Source organism: Cavia porcellus, unplaced genomic scaffold (assembly GCF_034190915.1).
Source record: "Cavia porcellus strain 051 isolate PalLab524CR breed Dunkin Hartley unplaced genomic scaffold, mCavPor4.1 scaffold_28, whole genome shotgun sequence".
In the NCBI taxonomy this organism is placed as follows: Eukaryota; Metazoa; Chordata; class Mammalia; order Rodentia; family Caviidae; genus Cavia; species Cavia porcellus.
In genome coordinates, this window is record NW_026947511.1 from 28,990,038 (window position 1) to 29,010,029 (window position 19,992).

Here is a 19,992-nt window from a genome sequence, read left to right on the forward strand (position 1 = left end):
TGGGGTGATGTCTGTTGGTCCCTCCTCATCCCCTCTGTAACATCCCCTCCCCCAACCCACGTCTTTGGAACTTGGGAGCAAGTTCCAAAACAGGGCCTCGCCTAGCCACTCCTGGCACTGAGTAGTGTGATGAATACTGCACAATGGCAGATCGCAGGACCGCAGCAGCTCTGCATCCTCAGAAGTAGCAGCTGTTGCAGAGATAAGAAGCTCACCGCCTAAGAAGCAGCCTGTCCTATGGGCAGCTAGACTGGCCTGCTACAAACGGGAGCCACATAATCTGCCTTGTAATTTTCATTTGTTGAAGAAACAAAAGTCCAGATGATAGTCCCGAACCACTTTGCAGTCAAGACTGACAGTTATGCCCTTCCTTGATCAAAGCTGTGGTTGTACTTCCTGAAATAACTGTTTTATTTTATGAGGCCTAAATGAAATAATATGTGAGCCCCAGGCACCATGTCTGGTGCAGGTGGAACGCATCATAGATGCCAGCTGCTGTTATAATTGTTACTTTGCAAAGTGTAAGAAACACTTTGTGAGAGCCAGGTAGAGTGCTAAGCATTTAGCCTGGGAGTCTGCAAGCATCTGTCAGCAGCAGCTGTTAACCTTGGCAACTTTGTATTGATTAGCACTTAAATACTTTGGAGTCTCACCTAGTGTTTTTGGCTTAACGAAGAAAAGAGTACAGATTGCTTTACAATGTCCTTATCATTCTTCACAGATGTACCAAGAGTGTGTAAAATAGGAAGTTTTATGGTCTGGCTTTTTAAGGAGAAATTAAGGCACAGCCCAAAGAGGGCTTGGGTACTCCCCCCTTGTGATTCCAAATCAAGTCTCCTTGACCACTCCTTAATTTATTATGATCCCGAATGGGAGCAAATGCAAAGAATAGTAGTCGAGTCATTTATTAAGTGTCTGCTGCATTCCAGACTCTGTTAAAGGAATAATCCGATGGGGTAAGACTGATTTCCAGCCCTGTTGGAAAGGGTTGGCCGTTCCCCATATCTGTCTGTCTATCTGTTCCGCTCACCCACACACACAGGGGAAGAAGTGGTGTCTACCTGAAGGTGGAATAGTCAGGGAGGAGGGGATCTGGAGACTGATCTCAGTGGCCACACTGCCGGTCCCTCTCTAGCTCATGAGTTGGCGGAGCCCTTGTGATGCTGCCCCCGGCAGCCTGCCCACCCTCCGGCCTTCCCAGCCAGCCAGGTCACCAGGTCTCTCTGTGCTAACCCAGCCCAGCCTATGGAGGCCGCTCCTGTTCAGGACCCTTGTTCGAGTACCAGATCTGCAACAGTGAGGACTGTCCCGGGCCCTACGAGGACTTCCGGGCCCAGCAGTGTGCCAAGCGCAACTCCTACTACATCCACCAGAATGCCAAGCACAGCTGGCTCCCCTATGAGCCGAATGATGGTGAGTGCCCTCCACTGTGTCTTGGGCACCCAGTGGGGCCATGTGAGGTCACCCTCCAGTACTCCCACCAGCAAATGTGAAGGGATATCAAGGCATCAAAAAGGACACTCCCTGCTCATGTTTGAATGCCAGGATCCTCAAGCTGGAAGGGACCTCAGGGGCCTGTCATTACAGACTCCTCTGGGAACCCTTGCTGGGAGTGTTTGTCCTTCTGCCTGGACTCCTCCCATTCTCCTCACCATTCCCTTGCTGCAGGCTGCCTAGGTGTGTTGGTCAGGACCCTGCCTGACCTCCAGAGCAGTGGAGTACCTCAGACCTGGGTCCCACCGGGAATCTGGCTCTTACGCAGGATATTCAAGCACATCTTGGACATTGTGGCTCCAGCTTGGAATCCTGTGTGCTGGAGGCAAGAAGTCACCAGGTGTCCTGTGAGGTCAGGGACCAGAAGCAGGAACAGCTAATTTCCTTAGAATGGGCTGCAGGAAAGGCTTACTTTGGAAGCCTTCTGGTCCCATCAGAACCTGAACAAGCAGCTGCAGTGTGGGGAGGGAGCAGGGGTGTCCAGGAAGCAGCTGGACTTGGGCTTTTCCCAGGATTTATAGATAAAATCCCAGGACGTCAGCTGAGACTCAGCCTTGTTTCATCTAAGAAGCACAGCAACTGTTTATTTACATGTTCTCTGGAATCTCCTTTTAGGCCATCCGTGGTCCAGATAGGAGAAAATTTAACTGTCAGAACAGGGAGGTTCTGTGTCCCGTCCCCCCCCCCCCCGTGCCTTACTGCAGCTCCATTCACAAGCCAAATCCAGGCCAGCATCCTGCCTCACTTTCTCACCGCCCTGTGATGCACCATCAAGCCACTCCAGGTGTGCCCGGTGAAGTGTGGTAGAGGTCTGCCACTCATAGTGGACTGCCCCGCTTAGAATTGCGCTGAACTGCTCATTGTGTGGCCATGAGCAAGTTCTTGAACTTCTGGCACTAAGTATTGGCTCACTGTGATTCTTACTAGTTTGTGGCTTGATTTTTCTCAGTAACCAAAAATGATGTGGCATTTTTCCGATCAGGAATAATGATAAGAGAGAACGTTAGATCATTTGCCCTAGGTTACATGCCTCATCTCTAAGGGCCTCACAAGGGGCTTAAGTTCTGGGTCCACAAAGAGTGCACCCCTCCTGCCCCAAGCTGACTGAAGAGCTTCTTAATTGGGCTGTGCACCGGTGTCATCCTGGGCCACCAGCTGTCTGCCAGCCCAGCCAGGGCTCATCGTGGTCCCTCTGCCCACAGACACCCAGAAGTGTGAGCTGATCTGCCAGTCAGCGGACACGGGCGAGGTGGTGTACATGAACCAAGTGGTCCACGATGGGACACGCTGCAGCTACCGGGACCCGTACAGTGTCTGTGCCCGTGGCGAGTGTGTGGTGGGTGTCATCCAAGGGACGCTCCACAGTGCCGTCCTCATGTTCCATAGGAGATAGCATGGCCATATCTGCTGCACTCAGGAAGCCCCTGAGTACTCTGTATAGCCCTAGGCTGCAGGAAAGGGGTCACTTACTGCCCAGCCCCATTCCCAGGAGAGGAGAAGGCAAGTTTAGGTCCCATGGTGAATTCGAGGGAGGGTCCTGTCTTGGGAGGCCTTTTGGGCCAGGATTCCTCGCCAGGGAGGGCCTGGGGACTGGGAAGAGAGCCTGGGTGGGGTACTCTTCCCATTCATCTCACCTCTGCCTCAGCCCTTTGGCTGTGACAAGGAGATGGGGTCCATGAAGGCAGATGACAAGTGCGGAGTTTGTGGCGGTGACAATTCCCACTGCAGGACCGTGAAGGGGACGCTGGGCAAAGCCTCCAAGCAGGCAGGTGAGCGGGCTTGGGCTGCGTGACTCTCGGGTGCCTCTCCCCTTGATCCAGGTCATGGTTCCAGCAGGGCTGAGGGACCCTGAGCCTGTCTCATTGTATGGTTGGTGACTGAGAAAGGTGGGATCCTCGCGGCCCACTTTATTAAGCCCCTACGGTAGCTGAAGTGTGAGAAGAAAGGAGAGAGATCAGAGGAGCGAGGAGGGGAAGTAGCAGAAGTGAGAGAAGAGGGTCAAGAAGGTGGGGATCGCAGTGGCACACGTGTCCCTCCCATGGGCCTTGTGCAACCCCCAGTGTGCAGGCAGAGAGGCCCTGTGCTGAGGAGCTGTTCCTGGGTGCTCGGGGTGGGCTGCTGGGCAGGGGCCCCCTTGCTTAGGACATTCCCTGCTGACCAGTGTCCTCCTGTGTGGCAGCAGCTCACAAACTGGTGCAGATACCAGCGGGAGCCAGACACATCCAGATTGAGACGCTGGAGAAGGCGCCCCACCGCATCGGTGAGTGCGGGTGCCCTGAGGTTTGGGGTGCTGAGACAGTTCGGGGCAGTTTCACAGGCTTGAGCCATGGCCAGAGAACCCTTCTTAGTTTTAACTCTATACCGAATGGGTGAGTCTCACTTCTGGAGGTCTAAAAGGAGATCAAGTGAACAGCCCCTACCCTGCCCTCTGTCCCTCGGGGTAGTTTCTTCCCCACGGCAGCCACTGTTCAGATTTCTCGTGGACTGAGTTGGCTTTTGAAGGAAGCCAACCTTGTCCCAGGATGTGTGGGTCAGTTGCTGCTGCGTGACTCGCCTGTCCAGCATGTAGTCTCTTGGAGTGATTGCTAGCTCTGTGAGCTGCTTTGGGGACCCACATAGATGTCACCGGCTGGTGGGCTGTTGGAAGCTGGCTGGCCAGGGTTAGTACTGGCTGTCAACTCAGACCATCAGGGTGACAGAGCCATGTCTCCAGCAGGCTCACCAGGGATTCCTTACCTGGTGTCTGTCTTGTCCTCAGCAGTAGCACCCTTTGCTTACATCCTTTTCTAATGTGCCTTTGGCCCACATCACATGGCCAAGCCACTCAGGGAGGCTGAGGTAGGAAGACTCCATGTCTGAGCCCAGCCTGAGCAACTGAGCAAGACCCTGTCTCAAGAGAAAAAAAAAGACTGGTGATGTGACCAGAGCAAATGCCCTGGGAATCTTCTGTACTGAAATACACGCACACACACTCACACACACACACACCCCAGTAGGAATCCAGTCTCTTGATGGAAGAAATGATAAAGTCACCATGCAAGGGAGCATTGCAGCACTGTGTGTAGGAGCAGGACAAGTTGAGGACCGTTCCTGCAGTCCACCACTTAGATCCGATTCTCCTCATTTTAGTGCTACTTAAACTCAGAGTCCTTAGCCCAGGTATGGATTTATGCTTATAAATAACTATGAGGCCAAGACAGGTTAAAAAATTAGAACTCCAAGATGAATTAAATTTAAAAATTCCAGTTGTAAGAATATTAACATGACATGAGAGATATTTTTATTGTTTTGTTTTTGCTGAAAGCAAATTGGCAGAAGATGTAAATCTAGACATAAAATAGATTCATGGGTGCCAGGAGTTAAGGGGAGGATATGGGGTGACTGCTAATGGTATTGGGTTTCTTTGGGGGTGATGAAAATGTTTTGGAATTTCATGGTGATGATGGCTGAATGTAGTAACACATCACTGAATTGCACACTTTAATAATTAGAGTGGATTGTATGTGGTGGATTTTATCTCAATTACAAACCCTTGAGCATGGTTTGGAGCAGGGCCTGGTGTGCTGTGGGCAGTGGGCTGCTTCTGCAGTAGCTGGGATCTCTCTTGTGGATCTGTGTTCAGATCCCTCTCAGAAGGCGTGTGGGCTGCACTGTCACCTTGGCATGGTCCCCACTAACTGAGTATGCCCAGTGAGTCCCGCTTCTGTGTCACCTGCCGCACCAGGAACGCTAACACAAAGCACGACCCGTCTTAGCAAATATAAAAATGCTGACTGTGGTACCTTAGATTATTATCAATAAACCTGGAGAACGTGCCTTGCCTGGATAAGACGCCCGCATCGGTGTCTCTCCTTAGCATAGCTGTGATTGGTTCCTAACCAGCTTAAGGAGGCACTGTGAAGGGCATGATACACACAGGCAGGAGGCACAAGTGAAAACTCAGGCCTGCCATGAATTTAGGCCCGTGTTTACTCTCATTTACCCTTGTAGGTCGGGGGCAGAGCCAGCTGGGGTTCAGGACTCCTATGTCCCACCCTGGCCCTCTGCTACAGTGAACATGAGTTTTCAGACATTAGCTCGGATAATTCCTGCCCGTTGTGCCTGCCAGATTTTGAGGGGCTGTGCTGGAATCAGAGCAGAAGGGAGGGGTGCTACTCTGACACAGCTCTGCTGTCTCCCTGGAATGATGGTTCCTGAATGTTAGCTGCCAGCTCCTCCCACCTGCCTCCGGAAGCCTAGGTCTTTGGTCCCCATAGAGGGGGCACATGCCTTGTGGGCCAAGACCTGCTTCCTTTGGCAGTCAGAGAGAGGCTGCCAGGACAGGGGCAGGTGGAGGGGACCATGTGGGGCGCCTGCAGGGAGAAGGTATAGGGGTACTGGGAGCTGGAAGCGGGAGTAGCCCAGGTTTATGAGGTACAAGGCAGGCCCCTGCACATGTATAGAATGTGAATGTGTGAGTGAGCGTGCGTGTGATGCATGCCTGGGTGGGTATGTCTGCTGGAGAATGTGCTCTTTGCAGAAGTGCAGGGTGGTGGCAGCCTTGGCAGTGAAGTCCACAGCACTGCCCACACTGAAACCATGACCTCATTTAAGCCCTATGATGACCTATGAAGGACACTGTCTTCACATTTTACAGTTGGGATAACTGAGGCAGCACGGGGACCCCAAATCACTTCCCATGATGTCTGTGACTCTAAAGCCTGAGCTTGTCACCTCTGCGCTTTGCTATAGAAGCTCCAGGGAGGACAGCATTTCTGAGGGTGGCGCAGTCAAAGCAGGCTGGAGGAGTCACGTTGAGCTATATCTGTAGATGGAAATAGGACGAAACAGAGCAGCGAGTGTGAGCAATGGTGGACACCAGGACCAGAGGCAGGACAAGTGCATGCAGGAGACATTGTGTGGACCTGGACGGTGGGAAGGATTCAGGTGGAAGGAGTGGCAGGCAGCCAGAGGAGCCACCTAGGCACACTAGGAAGGCCTTTGTGGTCCACATTCTCAAGTCCCTTAGAAGGAAGTAGAAATCTGTGTGTTTCTGTCCTGCCAGCCGTGAAGAACCAGGTCACCGGCAGCTTCATCCTCAACCCCAAGGGCAAGGAAGCCTTGAGCCAGACCTTTACCGCGCTGGGCTTGGAGTGGGAACATGAGGTGGAAGATACCAAGGACAGCCTCAAGACCAGCGGGCCCTTGCCTGAAGCCATCGCTGTCCTGGTGAGCCCCATTCCTGGCAGTGGCCCTGCTCGCCCCTTGCCCTGTGCTGTCTGCTGCCAGCCTGCACAGACTGGGGATACTCCCATGTCTGCAGGGGGCCGAGGCGCTGGCTCCTGGGCAGCTTCTCATTTGTGCTTAAGAGCTGGCAGGGTGCTTCCTGACACCTTCCAAAGTCAGGGAGTCAGCAAAAGACCCAGGGATGTGGGTGCTGTCCTCACTAGGACATAGGTCTATGGACAGTACTGACCAGCTGCTCTCAGGGCTGGCACACAGCAGGTATTTAGTTTGGGCAGTAGGAGTTTGGCATATGGCTGCCAGCCCACTCATCCCCAACCACGCTCGGCACTGCCTCATCCCTGTCTTTAACCCCCATCCTTCCCTTGGGCCCCATCCCCACCCTGCTGCTCTTTTTGGTCCCGTGCTACCTGCTCCCCATCTCCCCTCAGGTGCTCCCCCCAGCTGAGGGTAGCCCCCGAGGCAGCCTGGCCTATAAGTACATCATCCACGAGGACCTGCTGCCCCTCATCGGGAGCAACAACGTGCTTCTGGAGGAGACGGATACCTACGAGTGGGCGCTCAAGAGCTGGGCCCCTTGCACCAAGGCCTGTGGAGGAGGTGCTTGCTCTCCTGACCCCCCCTATTGCCCAGTGGGGCACCAGTGACCCTCTGGGAGGAGAGGAGCTGGGTGGGGGGAGGCAGGTGGTGGTCTGGCATTGTCTTCTTTTGACATGTCACTGTGCATGCCTCTGTTTCCCCTAAAGAGTTCCTATGGACCTGGGCTAAGTAGGGATGGGGTGAGGTGCTCCGGGCAGGTCCTCTACCCTTGAGACCTGGCCCCCTGGACACAGGAAGCTGTGTGAAACTACTTCCCACCAATGCTGCACCAGGGAGCAAGAGACAGACCTGATTGAGGGAGACAGAAAGTGTCTTGGGCAGGACGGGGCACAAAGGCATCAGGGAGGGGGGAATTGCCCCCACTCTTGGCTCTCCAGACAGCAGCCCACCCTTCACAGGTATCCAGTTCACCAAGTATGGCTGCCGGCGCAGACAGGACCACCACATGGTGCACCAGCACCTGTGTGACCCCCGGAAGAGGCCCAAGCCTATCCGCCGGCGCTGCAACCAGCACCCGTGCCCCCAGCCCGGGTGAGCACTCTGGAGCCTGATCCCTGCTTCTCACTGTCCTGACCCAGAGGAGGTGCTGCTTGCCATCCCTTCCTAGCTCTGCCTGGGAGCCAGGTTTCAGCAGCTGAGCAGCACCCATTCTCCATGTCCTCTGCGGTTCCTAGGTCACTAATTTTCACCCCTAGAAGAAGGAAGAATCTCCCAGACATGGCTTTCCCCTAGTGATATACAGAGCTCAGATGTGCACTGTGGATTCTGTGCTTTCTGACCCCAGTCCCTAGGCCAGGACACTGTCCACCCCAGACACTTGGCCTGCTAGTTCCCACTTGGGATTTCCCCACCTGAGGACACAGGCCCTGCTGAGCACAAGGTCACATATTGGGGGTTATGAGGAGGAGACTTCAGGGAGAGAAGTGAATGCTATGCCTTGTGATGGACTCTAGGTCAGGGACAGAGTGCACGTGTAATCCAGAGCCAGGATGGGGGCTGGCGGCCAGCACTAGAGTCTGTGATGGCTATACTATACCCAGCCTGGGCTGAAGTATCCAGCCCCTCCTGTGCCCACAGCTTCGTACCCACCCTCCATGCTGTCCCTGTACCCTTCCACTCAGACTAACATCACAGAAGTGACCACAGAGCCTGCGTGCAGGGTTGACCATGTGCACCCCCATGGAAGGGGGTCTCTGGGAAAGTGTGGCTTTGGTTTGTTTTGTGCCGTGCCTCTGTGCCCAGGATTGTCCTAGCACATGGGAGACACTCAAGTATCTAAGGGATGCTGTAACAATTCTGATCCAAAGAGTGGTCACCCGGTTTAGTGGGGCATATAATAGTCTGCCTCAGGACACAAAGGGTGCCTGGCTTCAATTTGTTATCTTGCTTCACTTCAGGAAATAGTAACGGGGCATGGTGGTACATGCCTATAATCCCAGTACTTGGGAGACTGAGGCAGGAGGATTGCTGCAAATTCGAGGCCAGTGTGGGCTACAAAATGAGTTCAAGCTAAGCATGGTGGCACATGATTTGTAATCCCAGTACTTGAGAGGCTGAGGCAGGATTGTTGCAAGTTCAAGACCAGTCTGGGCTACAAAGTGAGCTTGAGACCAGCCTGAACTGTGTAGTGAGTCCCTGTCTCAAAAAAACAAAAACAGCAGGAGGAACTATAACCTTGCTGAGGTCACACAGCCAGGTAGCTGCAGCGCCAGGTGGAAAGTTGGCTTGGGCCCTGAACATTCTGATGCCAAACCTACTCTAGCTGTTACCTGTTGTCCATCTGAGGGTGGGAGGTGACATGTGGGAGGTAGTGTCTGCTTGGTCCATCTCCCCTCCTTATGTCCTGACTATTCCCAGATGGGTGACGGAAGAATGGAGTGCCTGCAGCCGGAGCTGCGGGAAGCTGGGGGTGCAGACTCGGGGGGTACAGTGCCTGCTGCCCCTCTCCAACGGCACCCGTAAGGCCATGCCAGCCAAGGCCTGTCCTGGTACCCGGCCTGAGGCCCGGAGGCCCTGCCTCCGCATTCCCTGCCCAGCCCAGTGGCGAATGGGAGCCTGGTCCCAGGTGAGTGGTCCTCAGCAGGTGAGAGGCACTCAGGAGAGAGGCTCCAGGAGCCAAGGGTAACATCCCTATATCCCACAGGAACAAATTAAAGCACATCCTTAACTTCCAGAAACACTTATAAACCAGGCATTGTACAAAGCGTGCCAGGAACCCAGCATCAGACAGGACAGGATTTCACTTGCAGCTTACAGTCCCCTGAAGGAGACATAATAGACACATAAACCAATGACAGAAGTAGCATTCACAGATCAGGCTGCAGGATGGTGGGAATGGGACCAAAACTGAGAGTAGTCAGAGAGGGCCTGCTTTAAGCAGCACATAATAAGTATTTTTAAAGATCCAGAAATCCCTGCTTGAGGTTGGGGCTGTGTGTGGCTCAGTGGGAGAGCACTTGCCTAGCATGTTTGAAGCCCTGGGTTCTGTCTCCAGAATACACCGATAAATAAATGAATAGCAAAATAACCCTACTCAATGAAAATTTTACATTCTTCTCCATAACATACAATTTTGTTTTAATACAACGATTACTGGTCCTTGATGGTCCCAAAGATAAATTAACAGAGAGGTGAGGAGGTAGAAAAGAGAGTTCCTGTGAGGCTGGCCAGTGCTCCAGAGTGCATGTTGCTGCTTTTTGTGTGACTCTGGTCTGTTATTTGTCCTGGGAGAATGAACCATGGTTGTCCCATGGTGGCCCCTTGACCTTAATGTATCACGCAATGGTCACATGCTCAGTATGCAAGCTCTCTCCTGTCCACTGGGAGCAAAGAGTAGACTTTGGTCAGTGCTAGAAAGTGACTCACTCACAGTGGGCAAACTTGCTTTCCTGGGGTCCTTGTCCTGCCACCAGGGCCCCTCCCCCAAGCCACTTGTCACAGTGGGAAGAGTATTAGGTGCAGGGGACGTGGTGGGTGGCAGCCCTTGCACCTACAGTCTGTTTGTCTTTTGCTCGGTGCACCTGTGCCTTTCCCCTCTGAGGAAGGAGACGCTGTAAACATGCCTCTGCGAGCCAGTATTGGGTAAATAGAGCCATGGGGTCATTGAATGTCAGAGATAGAAGGCTTCATAGAGACTCTGTCACTTAGGTCTCTTGGGTTATAGAGTTGGGAACAGAGTCAGAGGGACAGCAGACATCATGATCCAGCTACCTGCCCTTAACAAGACACCAAGCAAATTGTCCTGCCCCAGCTCACGCCACATAACGGATCACAACAGGGGTGATCATAGACTGTTTGAGAACCTGGGCACAGAGCAGGCACATGGATGCAGGTGGTGGTAGCTGGAATGAGGTCCCAGAAGTCCCCTCTCAAGCTAGAGATTCACTTGGGTTTAGGTTTAAATTATGCAAGGGCCCAAGGAGCTTGGGTGGCAGCCCTGCCCCTGGTTAAGAACCTGAGGACAGATGTGGTATCATGGCATGTGTTTGGAAGCAGTTCTTGCATGTCAACCGAGGACATTCTCCTGCCTGCTGTCCTTGGGCTCTGGCTGGACTCTGAGCTCATGGTCATCCTCTGTCTCTCCCCACACCACGCTGATCGCCACTCTGTACAACAGTGCTCTGCCACCTGTGGAGAGGGCATCCAGCAGCGGCAGGTGGTGTGCAGGACCACGGCCAACAGCCTCAGGCAGTGCGAGGGCGACAAACCAGACACCGTGCAGGTCTGCAGCCTGCCCGCCTGTGAAGGTGAGAGAGGGGGGTCGGGGAGGCCCAGCCCAGCTTCTCTGGCCTTAACCTTGCATCCAGGCCTCAGACATCCCAAATACAAATTGAGTACCCTTCATCCAAAAATCCAAAATCCAGAATTTACAGCTTTTCGAGGGCTAGTGTGATGCCGCAAATGGAAAATCCCACACCTGACCTCATGGGATGGGTCTGGGTCAAAACGCAGATACAAAACCCACATTTTAATCAGCTTCCCCACAAGGAAAGGGCACCCTCAGCTGTGAGGCACAAGTTTTATTCCATCCCCTAAATTATTAAAATTTAAAACTAGGGGCTGGAGATTTAGCTCAGCACATAAGCACCTGCCTTGCAAGCAGGAAGTCGTGAGTTTGATCCCCAGTATCGATAAAAAAAAAAAAGCAAAAAAAAATTTAAAACTAGTAATTACAATAGCTCTAACTAGTTAATAACTTAAACTTTAGAAATATTAACAATTAATATCTCTTATAATAATTATTTAAAATATTTGCATAAAGTTATGTTCATGACTTATCTAAATTATGAATTGCATGTTTAGACTCAGGTCCCATCCTCTTATGATGTATGTAAAAATATTCTAAGCTGTTTCGGTCTGAGCGTGTTGGATTAGGGGTGCTCCCGGTACTGAGGCGCCTTTTTCCTTGCAGGAAGTCTCCATAACTCCACAGCAACAGCAGAGATCCAGGAACTCGTGACCCTAGCGGGACAGCAAGTGTCAGAGGCAGGGTCCTTGCCTCCCATAAACAAGATATCGCCAAGTAAGTGCAGCCCGGGGTCCCCTCCTTTCTCCCTGAACCTTTGGGGGTGGGGGTCTCAGGGTCCTGAACACAGCTGTGTAGCAGCAGAGACTCTGCGGCAGCCTGGGTGGCCCAGCCTCCCCGAGCCTCAGGGTCTGCAGCTGGGAAATGAGGACACTGCCACATTGGTCCATTTCCTCTTCTCTGCAATTCTAAAGATGCTGTAGGCCAAAAGCTCCTTCCACCCCCTCGCCACTGAATTCAGTGCACACTTCTTTGGTGACAAAATCTGAACTGGACTAGCGCAAGATCATGCATGTTTCTGCTACAGAAACACTGCCCTACACAATTACTTTTCCGAGCCCAGAAGGCCTGAATTGTGAGTGTTATCTGGTTCTAAGATTTTTAGATAAACAGCTGTAAATCTGAGTTGTCCTCATAGGGCTACCGACAGGGTCAAATGAGGACACACATGTGCTCCTGCCCAGCTCTGCTAAGAGCGGCAGAATAGGAGGAGCAGTTTCTTTCTGCCCTGTGACCACAGCCAGGCAGTTAACCCTCTGTGTCTCCATTCTGATATAAAGCAGGCTACGTGGTCCCGCCCCCAGGTTCTTTTCTTTCTCTTTCTCACCTCCCGAGAACCAGGGTCTGGCAAGGTAATTAGCAGCAAGATTAAACTCTGCTCCTAGAGAACAGGTGCGGCTGTGTGACGCTGTACACACCTCTCAGTCTCCTCGCTTCTCTGCTCCTGGGCGGAGGCTCAGATTAGGCGGGGTCCCGGATACTTTTCTTTTCCTCCCAGAAGCAAACAGTGGGGTCCTGATTCTGGGCCTGGACTTTTGGTGCCACCTAGAGGCCACTGGCTTTGCATTTTCTCTGATCTGTTCCTTTGAGCCCCCTGCCCCCAACTGTCTTTGGCAAAACCTAGTAGAAGGCCACATTCTGGCCTTCACATTCTGCTCTGAGGGCCCTGCCTGTATTAACCACGGAAATGTGCTCAAATGCTACTTAAAGCAAAGCAAATGTGTATCACAAGCATCTATGCCAGCCACATAATGTCATTTATAATTGTAATATTACCGTCCACTGCATTATCTTTATTTTACAGACAGAGAAACTGAGGGTCAGAGAGTTTTGAGGACGTAGCCAAGGCCTCACAGTGTTTCACTCTAGACTTCAATCTCAGCCTGCTTGCTTGCAGAGTTCGTGGTGGAGGGCTTAGTGGTTCAGAGTGTACCAACTGCTGGCAGATCACTGAACTGCTTGTTACCCTGGGCATGTGCTCCCTGAACATTGGCCTGACTGCAGCTGGAGAGGTCATAGTGCTTTGGGTTGATTGGGTAGGGCAGGGACTCCTGTTTCTGACCAGAACAGGATTTTTGAACTTTGCTGCAGGCTAGGCTCACCCCAGGGCCTGGCCATACCCTAGACTACCCAGGCTTCCTGGGGCGTGCTGAGGCTGCCAGGTGATTGTGGAGCAGCCAAGTTGGTGGTGGACAATCACACAGAGCCCCAGTTCTTGGCTTTTCCCACATATTGGATCCCCTGGAGGGTTCTGTTGAAACTGCTGTCCCTCACTGCAAGTTTCTGATGCACTAGGCCAGGGTGGTTTGTGAGTGAGGCCCCTGCTGAGATCTGCTTTCCTCTCCCATGTAGAAGGGCTGCTTTCTGCCAGGTGGCCCGTGGCCCCTCTGGCCTAAGCGGAGTAGTGAGTACAGCAGGGCTGGGGGTGGAGGGTGGGGTTTGGTTACCTGGCCAGCAGGCATTTCCTAGCACTGTCCTGTTCTGTGTGCAGCAGAGCCCTGCGCGGGAGACAGGTCCATCTTCTGCCAGATGGAAGTGCTTGATCACCACTGTGCCATCCCTGGCTACCACCAGCTGTGCTGTGAGTCCTGCTCCAAGAGGGTCTCAGGCCCCAACACCAGCCTAGACCCTGACCTGGCCTCTACACCCACCTCCCCCACTCCTGGGAGCCCCTTACCACAACCCAAGGCCACTCGTGACATCATGGAGCCTACCATGGAGCCAGCAGGACCTGATGACCATCAGCATGGCCGACCCACACAGCTCCCAGGGCCACCAGACATGAGGTCCTCAGTCATCCAGCCTCATTCTGTCCCGCAGACCCTGAGCCCCAGAGCATTTAGGGACACTTCCCCTACCACGCCCCAGAGACCACCTTGGGGTTGGACCCCAGCATCTGTGACAGCCTCTGAGGACCATGGGCAGCCCAGAGAGGAATCGAGGCATCCAGGAACCGGCCTTCCCACCACCTCCCCCGTAACATGAGCCACACCGTGCCATCCTGCCAGTCACGTTTACACTCTGCGTGCTGCCCTGGTGGACTCAGAGCTCAGGGGACTCAGAGGACTCATGCAGCAGGGCAAGGGCAAGCACGGACTTCGTTTTTAAGTTATTTGTCTTCTCATTCTTGTTTGGGGCCATGATGCTCTTTCCCAAACGATGGAGTGGGAGGCAGAAGATCAGGGAAAGCCCAAACTGGAGATACCTCAGCCAACAGTGCCAGCCTGGACCTCTCAGGAGTTCCTGGGGTCTCTCAGAACTGAGAGTCTGCCAGCGCCCTTCCCCAAGCCACCAGGGCCCAGGTTAGGTCTGAAGTTCATACCAGAAGCTGTCAGGGCTGCCTGCTTTCCCAGGACTTGTGGGGACAGCATGGCACAGTGGGCAGAGGGCGGTGAGGGTGTTCACAAGGCAGGCTGGGAGCAGGACCTGGAACGAGCACAGTGGCCAGGCCTCCCTCCTGTAGTATGGGCTAGAGCACAGGCGAGCTCACCTCAGGCCCGCTGTCCTCAGTTGAGGGCCCCATGCAGTTTCACAAGCCAAGCACTGGGGCAGGGGCCCTCTCACTTCTACTGGCTGGAGAGCAGAGTTTGTGGCTATACTTTGCCACTGTGGATGTCACTTGTTATTCCTGAGTCAACGTTACAGAGCGGTCACACACCCAGCCCACGGAGGAGGATGCCCAGGGCTTGCTGGCCCCCAAGTCCTCATCATCAGGGGTTTCCAAACTGGTGCTGGACCCCTGGCTGGACCAGGAGTCAGCCCTGCAGAGGGAGGAGTGGACCGGCCTGGAAGGTGACTGTGGGATACGTGGGAGACGTGATTTCTCAGGCTGGGCCCCTCTGTCATTGTCCTTGCCAAAGTTTACTCCTGCTGGAGTCAGGGGTCTTCTCCCACTTGGCTTGAGCCATGCCTGGAGTGTGTGATGCTCTGAGGACCAGAAAGCTACTCAGCCAGGCCCAGAGGGTGAGAGGGTGAGAAGGGGGGGGCCTCTGGCCCCACGCTGGAGTGGGGAGGGCACACTGACCCGTGGTGCTACAGGGGCTCAGCCAGGCCAGCTGCCCTTCCTGCCACCTCCAAGAGGCAGGCAACAGCTCTAGGCTCTCTGGATCTCAGGGAGTAGCTTCAACTTCCAGGATGCTTCTAGGGGTTTTCATTCCTGGGGTCTGGAGGGATCTCAGAGCTCTCAGATGAGTCTGGCTCATAAAGGTGCTTGTCAGTCTCCCTTCCCAGGCAGCAATGGGGTCCTGCCCTGCAGCCTTAAGTAGTTGGGGTTCCAGGGCCTCCAGGTATTCTCCCAGGCCTGCCCTCCCCTCTGTAGGTTGCTGGGGCACACACCAAAGCATTCCTGTGAGAACCAGCCTGGCCTGGGCAAAGGAGTGTAAACCCTGTGCTTTGGAGACCCGGATCTCTGAAATGTTATGTATTTATTAACATTGCCCTTGGTGTTTTGTTTTGAACTCCAAAAAGTGTTGCTCTGTGCGTTTTTCTTTTTTCTTTGTTTTGGGGAAAGGGGACAATGGAGCCAGAGCTCTAAGAGGCTGGCCTGGGCTATAGCAAGATGATGAAGGGTGAGGGCCACCAAGGAGCTGTGTGGCCTTTCAGGTCACCACTCAAAAGAGTGGAAATACCTGGGAGGTAGTTTTGGGATCTGAAGAGACAAAAGTGTTCTAATAATCAGAGCTTTCCAAACCTCCCTTTGGGAGCTGTCCTGAAAACAGCTGCCACTCAGGCCTAGAAGTGCTCGTGAGGTGACCCATCACACCTTAGGAAGACGATGAAGGAGATGCTAGCCCAGGCCTCAGAAGCAGTCTGAGGATGGTTTAGGAAGGAATTCTGTGAGCACAGGAACCCAAAGCGTAGCCTACAGAGAAGAGGATCATGGGCTTGGCCTGGCAGTCTTTGCCATGGGCAGAGTAACAGCGGTCCTGATACACTGCATGGGGCAGTGATAACACATGCAAAGAACATGCCTGTGAGCCTATCTGGTGCCTATGGCAGACATGACCAATTTATCATTGCACAGTTCCCTGTGAGCCCAGATTTCCCTAAGAATCCTCCACGTAGTACTCTGGGCAGTGGACACTCACCACTACCATGGTCAGGACAAGCAACAGGGATGTTACATCAGCAATTTAAAATTCACACCACTGCAAGTCTTTCCCAGTCAGCATCTCAGGCAGAAGCATAGCATCTAGAAGCAGAACCACAGCACCTGAATTGAGGAGGGACCCAGAGACCAAGGGAAGACCCTAGGATCTTCCACAGGGCCCAGCAGGGGTGAAACGTGTCCAGGAAGCCTTCAGGCTATCGCATTCTGCGGGGCCTCTACCCATCTGCTCACCTGGCGAGGAGGATGGGAACAGCAGCTGGCCTAGCCTACTTCTGAAAACAACGTCTGTGCTTTGTAACGATGAGAGGCCTCCCAAGGATGAGGTGGATCACTGGGTTCTTCCTGAGTAGGGCTCAGGAGAGCCAGTCAGCTTAGGGGACAAGGCCACTGTTGCCCATGCACAGCAGTGGGCTTGCCAGAGCCCCGGGCTGGGCCCTCCCACTTCTCTAGCCTCACTATGGCCTTCCCACCTCTGCAGGTCCATGGCTGTCCAGACTTGGATTGGGCCATGAAACCCCGAATGCCACAGGGGTTGGGATGTGGTGGCTCAGTGGTAGAGCTCAGCATAATGAGACTCTGGGTTCGATCCCCATTGCTGGAGGGAGAGACTCACTCTATCCTAACAAGAAGCAAAATCAGGAAAGCAAGTGTGAACTAATTTCCAAATGGTGACAAGCCTCTCTGGATACAGGACACACATAGTGTCTGTCTCAATTTTGGTGAGATGGGGTAGAGGTGACCACTGTAAGATCAGATAAGAAAGTGCAAGTCAAGTGTTAATAGATGTGAACAGTGTGTGAACTTTGGACTCACTAGCAGCCATGTGCATGAGGGAGTTTTAAAAAGCAAGACCCATTTATAGTAGCATCAAAAACATCAAATACTATGCACTAGAATCTATGAAGCATTATGGAGAAAAATTTTAAAATACCTTTGTAAAAGTAAGCCATACTTCTGAATCATAAACTTCAGTGTTGCTAAGACACCCGTCTTCCTCCAGGGTGATCATACACTGGCTATGAGGCTTGTCCAAGGAGCCTCAAAAGTGCTCACCATGGCTGTCCTCTGTGTAACAAGCCCCCTGGGGGCTTCAGCTCTGCAGGCTTGGAGGGAAGGCAACAAGAGGGCTGGACATTAAAGAGGGCAGGAGACTTTCCTCCAGGGGGCACTCAGCCTCCCCGTGTTCATGGAAAGCAACCTGACCCCATGAGGCAGCTTGGCCTCTGGGCTGTTTTCTTGTTGCAGACCCCTCGTGGTGGACGCCCAGGCCTGCCTTATGAAACACACAGTAGGCAGGGGAGGAGGTAGGTGTGGAGCCTGGGCCTTCTGAACAGAGCTCTGCGGATTCTTCCTGCAAAGCCTCTGCTTCCTGTTGTGTTCAAGTGCCTGTGTCTTGGGGCAAGGTGTGTGTGTTGGGGCGTGGGATGGGGAAAAGAAATGACAGGTAAAGAGTGTGTCTGGATGGTGTCTAGGGACACACCTGTCGCTGACCAGAAGTTTCCAAGGCTTATCCCCAAATCCTTTTCTAAAGCTTTATATGTGAATTGTATGTTCATTATTGAGAAAATTTAAAACCTGATGAGAAATAAAATCCCTTTTAGCAGTAACTCCCACCAACAATTTGATAATCCTTCCAGGTGTGTGCCTATATATAAATATATCTACTACTACTCACACACACACATGTACACACACCACACACTGGTCGCCGTTACAGTGCCTGCCATTAGCAACTTGGTCCCCCCACACCACTTCCGCAGCAAAAGACACCTTCTCATCATGAAATATGGTGAGCTATGTCTGCATTTGTTGTTTTGTTCTGTGTTACTTTGCTTTGCTTTGAGATATGGCTTTGCTGTGTATTAAACTGCCTTGAACTCACTGTGCAGCCCAGGCTGTCCTCTAAATTGTGGCAATCCTCCTGCCTCAGCTTTCTGCGTTCTGGAATTACAGGCATGCACCTGGCTACATCTTCATTTCTGATGACCACATGGTACTCCACTGTCTAGTAGATGATCATTTATTTAACCAGATCCTCTAGTCCTGTAAACCTAGGTTGCTTCTCAGTTTTGGTGTTGTAAATAGTGATGTGAGGAAAACAACCCTTCACACTTACATGATTTATCCTAGAAAACATTCCAAGTACAGAAGGGTGCAAAATGTACCCAAACGTCTTCTTGAAGTCACTTGATGCACATTTCTAAATCATCTTCCTGGTAGTACTCTCTGATGGTTTAATAATATTGCACCCCAAATACTGTGACGTTTGATTCTTATCATCTTCTCTCAAAACACCTGCAGAAGAAGTCCTGAGCCTCCTAACAGGTGACACATCTGTATTTGCTGTGTATATGGCAAGAACTGGCATTCACAGGGATATCCCCAAGAGCCTGGGACAGTCTGTGGGCCTCTGAATCATCAGTGTCAGCCGACCATCCTGCCTAGTGGCCAGTCGGCTGCAGAGGCGGAGCAGGTGGGCCAGAGGTGGGGGGCCAGGAGTGAGAGACCTTGGTGTGCCAGCCTTGCCTGAGAGTTGGGCTATTACTACCTACCTCACTGCAAGATGGAGAAAACCACCCAGGCCCCATATTCAGTCTACTTTCCCAACAACCTTTTATACAGGAAATGGGTACATTTACAAATAATGGTTCTCATAGTCACTCTCCATGTGACTGACCTCCATGAAGTCTGTCCTTACCCTCGGCCAAGGAAGTGCAGAGCTGGCTACTAGGCAAAACTAAGCGGTCAGCAAACACTTGTGCAGTGGTTAGAATTGGATCCCCTGCTGCTAATTTCCTGTGATTTGCAGTGCAATTTTTTTAAAAAAAGTCTCGCATAAGAACTCTCCTTGCTCTATGACTGGGAACAAACACTTCTGGGTCTCCCAGGGCTCAGCTGCTTCTATAAAATGAGAGCATGAGCCACAAACTCGTTGGGCAATGGTTCCAGCCAAGAAAAAGTAGAAAGCACTTCAGATTGTCCGAGGGCCTGGAGGCCATTACTGCCTGCGTGCAGAACAATGAGGTCACCCGAGAGCTGAGTAAGCTGCATAAAGGGGCTGTGTATAGGTCGGGGCTCGCAAACTCAAGGCGAATCTTATAAACAAGCTGAGGACTGTGGTGCCTGAGAACAAATGCCATGTGGACTGAGATCTCCTGTTTCCATGGCTTCAAGAGAAAACTCAAATACTAATGTATAAATGTTCACACAAAAAGTTAATACTTCAAAGACCAGATGAAACTTGTCAGTGGTCTGGGTTTGGCATGTGACCGCAGCATGCAGCCTCTGATCTGCAGAACTGGGCACAAGAGCTGGGCACAGCTGTGGTAGAGACATCCTTTTGGGCTGAGCTAGAGACAGATCTTTGGGCTAGGTGTTCCCAGGCCCTCTATAAGCGTTTATTAGTAATAAACTAGTAATAAGCCCCTCTGAGCCCCTCTGATCCCCTTTCTGAGCGGTCTTTTCCAGGTCCAGGATGGGAAGCTCCAGGTCAGGTCACATTAAAGAGCCAGAAGGAGACCCCTGCCTCAGCTTTGGCTAGAGCAGCCTGGCGGAGGCACTGCTGGATGGTTTGGAAGAAAGGGTAGCCAGGTGAGAGACTTCGGCTGGAAAGTCAAGAGAACTGAGTTCTGGTACTGTTACAGTTCAGATCTGGGAGTCCCCTAAGAGCCTCATGTTTGAAGGTCGGGCTTTTGGAAGGTCATAGGGGGCGCTCTGCTTATTAATGGCCCGATCCACTAGTGAGTTCAGCAGCCCAGTG

General features: G+C 52.5%; 1 protein-coding gene across 4 annotated transcripts in view; it reads left to right on the forward strand.

Annotated features, from left to right (window-relative positions):
- Adamts14 (ADAM metallopeptidase with thrombospondin type 1 motif 14) overlaps positions 1-15,599 on the forward strand; it is a 68,948-nt gene extending 53,349 nt beyond the window's left edge. For 2 of the 4 annotated variants that reach the window (XM_013156907.3, XM_003473591.5), the window contains exons 12-22: positions 1,238-1,413; positions 2,697-2,830; positions 3,140-3,263; positions 3,674-3,754; positions 6,539-6,702; positions 7,149-7,317; positions 7,716-7,848; positions 9,175-9,382; positions 10,934-11,063; positions 11,729-11,839; positions 13,614-15,599. In XM_013156907.3, the coding sequence (XP_013012361.1) occupies positions 1,238-1,413; positions 2,697-2,830; positions 3,140-3,263; positions 3,674-3,754; positions 6,539-6,702; positions 7,149-7,317; positions 7,716-7,848; positions 9,175-9,382; positions 10,934-11,063; positions 11,729-11,839; positions 13,614-14,107 (1,924 nt within the window). In that variant the 3' untranslated portion in view covers positions 14,108-15,599. The remainder of the gene's footprint in view (positions 1-1,237; positions 1,414-2,696; positions 2,831-3,139; positions 3,264-3,673; positions 3,755-6,538; positions 6,703-7,148; positions 7,318-7,715; positions 7,849-9,174; positions 9,383-10,933; positions 11,064-11,728; positions 11,840-13,613) is intronic. The other 2 variants (XM_013156908.3, XM_013156909.3) reach the window with 2 other exon arrangements.
- Positions 15,600-19,992: the final 4,393 nt, after the last annotated feature.